Source organism: Nanorana parkeri, unplaced genomic scaffold, assembly GCF_000935625.1.
Source record: "Nanorana parkeri isolate BGI_ZX_2015 unplaced genomic scaffold, ASM93562v1 scaffold1617, whole genome shotgun sequence".
NCBI classification, from domain to species: domain Eukaryota; kingdom Metazoa; phylum Chordata; class Amphibia; order Anura; family Dicroglossidae; genus Nanorana; species Nanorana parkeri.
This window is the reverse complement of record NW_017307885.1, coordinates 1-9,097: the sequence shown is the minus strand read 5'-3', so window position 1 is coordinate 9,097 and position 9,097 is coordinate 1. Positions and strand designations below refer to the sequence as shown.

Sequence of the window (9,097 nt, the reverse complement as noted above, 5' to 3'; positions counted from 1 at the left end):
GGGGGGGGGGGGGGAGGTGCAGACACAAGTGCTGAGACCAGACTTGAGAGGCTTCTCTTTTCTTATGAACTTTGCAGATTAATTGCTCCACAATGTCTGCAGCTACTGAGGTCAGCAAGTGCCAGTTGTAAAGCTTAGTTACAGCTTCTTAAGAAGATGTACATATTTGAATGTCTATAGTCTGGTGACCGTTCATACTTAAGGCTACCTTCGCATCTCAGCGTTTTTCCATGCAGTATGTTATAGTTTATTCCTATGGAACCTGTGTTTGCTGAAAACCACACCAAAGATGTGGTAAGCAGCTTGTTAATGCACCACACTTCAACATATATACATGAACATAGCCTTAGCAATGTGGACCTCTGTGATCTCAGTCAGGGTTGTTTTCACTGGGAGCATCCATTGAAAAGGGGGACTAGTCCATTGCTCTACACACTGGAATTAAGAGCTGTGTCAATTCTATACGAGTGGCATAAGGAGGAGATGTGTTCATACTACAGGTTATGTTCCTCTGGTTGTAGCAGAACCACATATAGGGGAGTTGCTCTTTATCTATGCCGTCTTCTGTTGTGGGGGGTTGACAGGTGCTTGTCCCAGCAGCTTGAAATAGGAGACCAGCTGGTTAGGAACCTCGGCAAGAACAGCTTGAGCGAGAGCTTCTCTGGGTGCCTGGAAGACAGAGCATACAGAAAATGTATACAGTAGAATCAACTGCGAGACAGCTAGACATTTTCTATGCCATCTACAAACCCATGTTGTGGCAGGAGGAGGTAAACTTCGTGGACAGCAAGAACAGGGCCAGAAGCTAGCAAGAGTGCCCAAGAGAGTACCAGCAATGTGTCTCTGTCTGCCTGACTCCTACAATTAAAAAATATTTATTTCATTTAAAGCAGAACAGCAGCCAAATATTTTTTATCTAGTCTGGATAAGGTAGGGAAGGGTTAGAATCTCAGTTTTTTATTGCTGTATGTCCATTAGAGAGTTCCCCTCATTTACTCTCCTGGAAACAAAAAAGATAAGTGAAGGGAAAATCCACCTATGGCAGGTGGCACCAAAAACAGGTATTCTCACTGTGGGATTTCCACTCACACGTTCCTCAGGCAGCTGTAAAGGTTTAGAAATCACTTCCTGCAACCAAGACAGAAAGCACCCTTCAAAACTATGCAAATGTTTGGAGGCACCCCAGTCTAAAATGTAAAAAAGTAGTGTGGCCCCTCCAAAAGCCATAATGGACCCAGACAGGGGTCTGGTATGGATTTTAAGGGGAACTCCATGCAAAAGCACAAAAAAATAGGGCTCCCCTTTCACACCTTCAAATTAGTGTCCCCCTTTATATCAGAGCCCCTTCATAGCATCAGAGCCCCCTCCTTTCACATCAGAACCCCCTCCGTTCACATCAGAGTCCTCCCACCTTCAAATTAGTGTCCCCTTTACATCAGAACCCCTTCATAACATCAGAGCCACCTCATTTCACATCAGAGCCGCCACCTTTCACATCAGAGCCCCCTTTCACATTAGAAGCCCCCCTCCCCTTACATCAGAAGCTCCTCTTCACATCATAGCTCCCCTTCATATTATGAACCCTCTTCACATACTGTAAGAAGCCCCCCTGAGATCATCTTTTGACATCCGAGTCCCCCCTTTTCATCAGAAGCCTGCTTGCCCCATGAAAAGGTATAACGCTGTGCTAAAATTTTGACGCACACCTGAGATAGGCAGAAGGCTGACTTAAAGTATTCAAGCTAAAAACAAAAATGTTTCAGCAGGACAGGAAGTGAGGGGAAGTCTCTCTAACAGAACCCCAAATAGAAATAAAAGAGGGGTTCTAACCCTACCCCTATCTGTAGCTGGACATATGCTATAATAAGGGGAAACAATTGTGATGCGCCTTTTTAAATTCAATGGTTTGAAGATTATTATGTTTATAAAACATAAATAAGAGCAAAGCCTGGAAAACCCTTCAGAACAAATTCAGCCAAGGCTGTTGTGTTGACACGTAACCAATTTTCACTTGAAGCACATTCACACACTCTTTAACATGAGACTCCTCCTTAATGTAATTTTTCACATCAGGAGCAAATTGCTATTGTTATTTTAGCTCTCTAGACAAAGCTAGCATTTAACCCTTGCAGTGCAGGGTAGCCCTTAATGCAAGGGTTAAGATTTCATTTGCCCTGAGTTTTACCGCTCCTAGCATTGAAAATTCACCCCGAGCCAGACTTGGGAATACCACCAGGGAGGTTAAAGTGACCTTTTCATCACTCTACACTTTGTAAGCTGAACAGACCATTACAAATGTATGAAATTAGTGCTTTCTGATGCTGCCTATAATATGTTACTTTGTTCTCCCTTGGTTCAGTAATGGGCACTGCAGGTTTCTTAAACCTCTGGCACTTCCAGGAAGGGTTCAAGGCAATTTTACATACAATTTTCTGAAATTCTATTAGCTCGCCCTCAATCACTGTATTCTCAGTGGTACCTTCTTAACAGGACTGACTATGCGGTCATTGCTAAACACAAAATAGAAAGCATAGTTGGGCTTACATTCTGAAACTGTCGGAATGGCACAAACTGCACAATATCTCTTAAGGCTGCTTCCCCGCTGGAGGCCTTCAGAACTCCGTTGTCCCCATCGAGGAATTCCATGGCCTTGAAGTCAGCATTTCCTACCCCAATAATGATAATAGACAGTGGAAGTTTAGAGGCCTGGACGATGGCATTCCTGGTATCATTTAGATCTGTGATCTCTCCATCGGTGATGATGAGAAGCACAAAGTATTGCTGCAAATGTAGGAGAAAAAAAAAAACAAGGGTTAAAATGGCATTAATTTATATCTAAAGCCAATAAACTTTTACATTTTGGACAGACGTATAGAATGGTTAAAACCACTGGAAGTTTCATCCGTGTCCCATTCTACATATTTATTTCAGGTATTTCTATAGTGCCGACAATTTTTGAAGCGCTTTACATACTGTGCATTCACATCAGTCCCTGTCCTCATGGAGTTTGCAGTCTAAGTTCTGAATTTCGCAGGCATACACATACCAAGGCCAATTTAGACCGGAGCCAATGAACCTACCAGCATGTCTTTGGAGTGTGGGAGGAAACTAGGGTACCTGGAGGAAACCCATGCAAGCACAGAAGTGCGAACCACTAAGCCAATGTGAATTCCCCTTTACTTCCTGTCCAGTAGACACAGGAAGTAAGAGGATCTCTCTCCAAAGCGTGGAAAATCCACTCAGTCAGTTTTCACCCGAACAAGTGTTCCCATTGGAAGGTTTCCCCTGTAAAAGATGACTCGCCATACGTTACTGCTGCCCATGCCACTGGACTCCAGCAGAAAATATAATCGGCATCAGAGTGGAGTCCACACTAATGCAATGCTTTCTGGAGTGTTGGTCTCCTGCAGTCTTCTCTGACCTCCACCCATTACAGGGTACAGCTGCAGCAGAACCAGGAGACTGACACTCCTGGAAGTGTTGGTTTCCCCTCAGACTTCCGTAAAAGATTTCTCAGCATTAGTGAAGAGTTTGCCAGCACGAGCAGGGCAGGAGAGTGCTGTCTTCATTGTCTGTCTTGCTTTAGTTTAAACATTGTTCTATAGCCACAGGGTCACTATAATTATCACGCTATCAAGACCAGCAGTCTTACCCATACAGCCCAATGACAGATTTGCTTAACTGGCTTGACTAAACAAAGCCTTCATAAGAAGATAACCGACTGACTGCTTTGTGTTATTGATACAAGGAATACTCACAGATGCCGTCTTCTGTTGTGCTGCAGCTGCTGCAAACCTGATAATATGATTGATAATGGGGGAGAAATTTGTTGGTCCGTACAGGCGGACTTGCGGCAGAGCCTGGCGGTATGCATCCACAATACCTTGTACTCCTGTGGAGGAAAGAAATAAGGTAGCACATTAAAAAAACTTTAAACCCAGCTTCAGCCAAATTTTTGTTGGTTCTGAACAGATTTGACAAGAGTAAATGCTTCTATTAAGTTTTTATTGCTGCCCATTTGAAATCTTATGGTACAGCTGTACATTGTCAGAGGAAGCTCTGACGTTGGGGAAGCAAAGTTCTGCTCCTCTTACCAAGATGGCCGCTTCCACACAAAGACACAGTGGGGAACATGACATGGTAAGCTAGTAATGGACAAAGGTCAGCTGCAGGGGGACCACAAGCAATACTGGTGAATAGTCCTTTGCCCTCTGCCTGCCTTTTTTGGGCACAGATTCCAGAGTTCAGGGCTTCTTTAAAAGGTGAAAAGAAACAAATAAATTCAGAACTGTGTTATGTAATTTAATAGCTCTGCGAATTGTTTAGATAGGCCCCTATGTAATATTTTTTTAAAGGGAGATATTGCCAAGTCTTGGAATAACATAAAACCATTTTATAGAAACTGACATAGGGTTCCCTTGTTCCTTTTATATATATAATATGCACAAGGCACATTCATTCAGTCAGCATGATAAAAGCCTAGGAGAAATTCAGTAGTTTATTGGGACTCCGGTGACATCTTACCTGGGCAGTATGGATTAGCTGGGTCGAAGTTAAGGGCAAATTCATGAGAGACCTGCAAGTAAAATATATGTTAGTTTAGGAATAAAGATACTCTGGGGAAAGAATAAGTCTTTGTTGAAGGGCTTTTGGTCTGAACTGCTTCACTCCCCATGTAAGTCAATAGGAATGCAAAAGCAGCTTGATGCAACTTAGAGGAGAACTATGGGGTCAGCGTTTTACAGCTCGTGGTATACTGAGACCCCGTAGCGGATCCCGACGTAGATGACGGGATCCGCCCAGCTGCGTGAGTGAAAGCTGGCTCTGCCTATCTAGGAGGCAGAGCCAGCTGTAACCGCCCCCTCCCCCGTCTGTTCCACCAGTCAGCGCTGGCAGATCGGAGCGGGGAGAGGGGAATCGAGAGGCGAGCGAACCCGGTATGTGTTCGCTCACCTCCCGATCTACTGAGCCGACCTGTGACAGTCTCATTGTCACATGTCGGCTAGAACTATGAGGTGAGTGAAAAGCACTCACCTCATAGTTCTCCTTTAAAAGCAGGCCAGAAGGAGTTCAAGTGCAAGTCAGATGCACCCATCAATCAATTCAGAATGATTTCAAAGTTGTTTTAAATGGATGTTAAACACAAGCTGCATTGGCTTATCTAAACCAATACAAAGCCCATTGATGCAGGCCCCTTATCTTTTTTACAACTCAGCTCATTGCCTTCTATAAGATAGCAAAGAGCTGTGGTATTAAAATAGCAATCCTCTCCTAATCAGGTAATCCACCATACAATCTGACTGTAAAATCTCCTTTAGATTTATCAAAACTACTTAATATGAGGATGTACCTAAATTATCATATCAATTTGTATCCAAATCAAGCAGGTCCTTGCATTACATAGTTGATAGCTCTAAAAGGAGATTGTACAGCCAGACTGTAACCTCTGTTGGGGAATTCACATATATTGCAAATATTTTAGCAAACTTCATTTAGCAGAGCAACCTGCTAAAATTTGTAGTAAAAAAAAACAAAAAAAAACACATGAATTCCATGTTTCCTTCCTAGAAAACGTATTGGCTGTCCCCATACAAGAACAATATGATTTCTAGTTTTAGCAAACCAAAGCTGACTGCAGGTTGAACTACAAAAAGGTCATTTTTATTCATACTAAATTTCAAAACGTTGTGTAGCAATTATATCAGTTTTATAACAAACACGGAATTACCCTTTAAATATCTGAAGGTGGAAAATATGTGACAGCACCATGCCAATAAAACATCACATACGGATGAAAAATACAATTTGTAAAGAAATATAAAAATTGGTTGCATTTAAAACTACATTCTGCTCCAGACATGATGGAGGTGGCCATCTTGGACACACAACAGGCCAAAACTGAACCAAAGCCTGCCTTCTCTTCACCCAGAACTGGGGTCCCAAAATATGGGTGTATCCAAAGCTAAACTAAAAACATAATAAACTTGTGTAAATCCATGAAGCAAAGAGATAATTGTATTAACAATCTGTGTGATAAGTACACAATGGGCCAGTGTATATTGTGGTCTGCTTCCTGTTATGCTGTAATCTTTATGGCAGTGAAAAATTCTGCCTTAATCAGACACACATTAGCAGTCCTACTCACTGGTTTTAGTGTAGGGGCCCTGCACTATGCTGCTCTGTCCCTAATTAAATTAGGTTTGTTGCTTGGCTGTGTCAAACCTGAACATCTTTTAACATTTTTCTTGGATTGGCTGATCTTCCCTAAGCTCAGTAGGTTGACTGCTTCTGCCTGTTACTGCAAAGGATGTTACAGTACTTAGGCCCCATTCACACCTGACCGTTTTGTAGCGAGTCCTACGCTCGATGAACGCTCTACAAAACGGTCAAAAAAATAAATAGCATTGTAGTCAATGGTATCGTTCCCACCTGTCCGTATTTCCGCCCGTCCTGAACGCACTGCAAAACGGCCCACGCATGAAAAGGTCCCGGAGCGTTTTTTGCTGCGTATTGGTCCGTTTTGTAGGGCGTTTTCCATTTGTATACTGCCAAGTAGCCTTTGGAATCGCGCGACTTTTTTACCGCGAATCGCGGTAAAAAAACCGCGCGACAGACGCGCATATTACAATACGCATAGGTGTGAATGGGGCCTTAGGGATTGGTTTTGTCAGATACATATTCTCAACTCAGTGATTGTCCTCCCCACGCTGAGGATTTTGTTCAGTGGTATGGTTTGGGAGACGATAAATATTTGGAACACCTTTCCAGAATTTTATGTACCACCAGTGCTTTTGCCTGGAGAGGATCGGTATCTTCAGTGTCTCTCCAGTTGGACCTTGACTCACCCGGGGTAGGTTCTGGCCCAATAACTTAAGCTACCTGCTGGAGTGGACATCTGGGAGGGAGCTGGACTTGCAAAGTATCTTCTTGCTGAACAGCATTGCTGAAGCTGGGTGAAGGCTACTGCTGGACATTGTAGGAAGCATTCATCACCTTCAATCAAGGTATATGCGGCAGCTAACAAAGGGTCCAGAGCCATATTTACTAAAGAGAAATCCACAAAAACTTAAGACAGTAACTGCTCCTACACGGTTAAACAGAAGAGACTCAATGTTCAGAAATAATGGGCACCAAACCAAAAAGGTGAAAGAGAGTGCAAAAGGGCCTTTAATTTTTCATAATTTACATAAACAGCCAGCTTGTTTTGGGACAACACTCCCCTTTCAGCAGGGTTTAGAATGGGACAAGGATTTTTATTGGACTAGATATTACAACCAAATGTATCTATATATAATTTTGTAAAAAAATCCACTTTAGGACTGAAATTGTAATTAGCAGCAGCAAATGGTTATAGACCTTTCTGTCTGCTCTCACAGGTCCAGCATTTACCAAGAGGTATTAAAGAGCCTGTCATCTTTTGAATACCTGTCCTATTTTTGTACATTTTGGGGGGGTATCCTGCAATCTTTAACCCCCCTCTCCTAGAACAGAGTTCAGCAATAAAAAGGTAAAAAGAACTGAAGTGACTGGTGCTGAATTTATTCTTCACCCCACTGTACACCAAGAACCAGACCCCGAAATGGAAATGTTAGCTTGCAACAATACTTAGAGGGTCATTCCGCATCCCCCTAATTCAAGGAGTGCTACATTAGCAATGACAAGAAGACAAGAATTACCCCATATGTATTATGTCGTGCTACTTTCCTGTGCCTAGTTCCATCTTACCTGCCAATTTGGAGGAACCTGAGCGCCAAAACCAAATGCTGGGAAAAGTTTGTCCCTGAAATAAAAAATAAATAAAATGGAAAAACTTGGGAGGAAAACTGCAACATTTTAAAAGAGTTCTACAAATATATAAAGACACTGGAAAAAAAATAGATCTGTAGTCATGAACTGTAGGCCTTGAATTTGAAGGGTTACAATTAAAATGAAAAAATTACTATTACTAGTTACTATTACTACATTTAGGCTATCCATTTGAGTTTGGATGATACAGGAAGAGGGGAGAGAGATAAAAAAGTCTCCTGTTTACAATGTGTGCAGTACCTTAAGATTACACCCAACAGCAATATTCTAAATTACACATGGAGACTCATGGGCTGAGCCAGCCCCTGGTTTCTTACATGCCATGGATACTCCAAACAGTGAGACCTCTATGCCATAATGCCAGACTCTGCTACTATTCTGACTCCGATTGTTGCGATAGCAATATATCCCTTGCTGAGACCTCTATGCCTGGCCTGTATAAGCAGATATACTCACTGCGGACAATCCTTGTCAGATAGCTGAACTCGTCAATACCGTTTCATCCAAAAGAGGTGCTTTATTTTTAACATCAGGCTTACAGCAGATGATAGGAACAGCAGATTAAATGGTTTCAGTATTGTGCGGTCAGAAAATGATGCCTTTTCTAGCGTACTGTGCAGAGTATATGTGTCCTAGTTATTTAGCTATGAGAAAATAGTTAGGCAAATCACACTATATAAATTCTAACCTATATAACAATGCTAATATTAACTGAGGCTATGCATCTCATATTCTATGCCCCTATTGGGGCGGCACACTCCCCGTCTGGCATTGTAAATGTCACTATTTAACTCATGACGGTAGTTATGCAAATGCAATTAACAACAGTGCAATTTGCTTTGATGTCTTGAAAACCTGAAAGACATAATGGAGAACATGCATATAATGCAACAACAACTATAATATAAGGCTTCAAGATGTGTCAATTAAAGTTCCAGGTTCTTCCTTCTTGAAGTCGCAAGTAGGATCCAACAGCATACCCAAATAAGTTCAGTCTCCAAACGGCAAGAGCAAAATAAGTTCCGTGATAGGTCTGATGAAAGTCTTTACACTCCCTTGTCTTGAAACTTTCACCTCCACCTTACGTACCTTACCGTCATCACTAGGAACGCTCTTTACAATAAGTCCCATAGGCCACTCGACTCTTTCAGCTTGCTGGTCCTTAAGAAGAACGAGATCTCCTACTTGGATGTTAGGGTTCAGACGTTGCCATTTCCTGCGTCCTTGCAGAGTAGAAAAATATTCCATCCTCCAACGATTCCAGAAGCAGTTGGCAAGGTGTTGTACTCGC

General features: G+C 42.3%; 1 protein-coding gene across 1 annotated transcript; it reads right to left on the bottom strand.

Annotated features, from left to right (window-relative positions):
* Positions 1 to 330: 330 nt before the first annotated feature.
* On the bottom strand, positions 331 to 9,054 carry LOC108799049 (copine-3-like). The gene is made up of 7 exons (XM_018570862.1): positions 8,896 to 9,054; positions 8,630 to 8,661; positions 7,726 to 7,780; positions 4,525 to 4,576; positions 3,759 to 3,892; positions 2,545 to 2,781; positions 331 to 669 (listed from the first exon to the last, which is right to left on the bottom strand). Exons 1-7 carry the CDS (start codon positions 9,052 to 9,054, stop codon positions 553 to 555), a joined length of 786 nt encoding a protein of 261 aa, XP_018426364.1. The 3' UTR covers positions 331 to 552.
* Between the last annotated feature and the right edge of the window lie 43 nt (positions 9,055 to 9,097).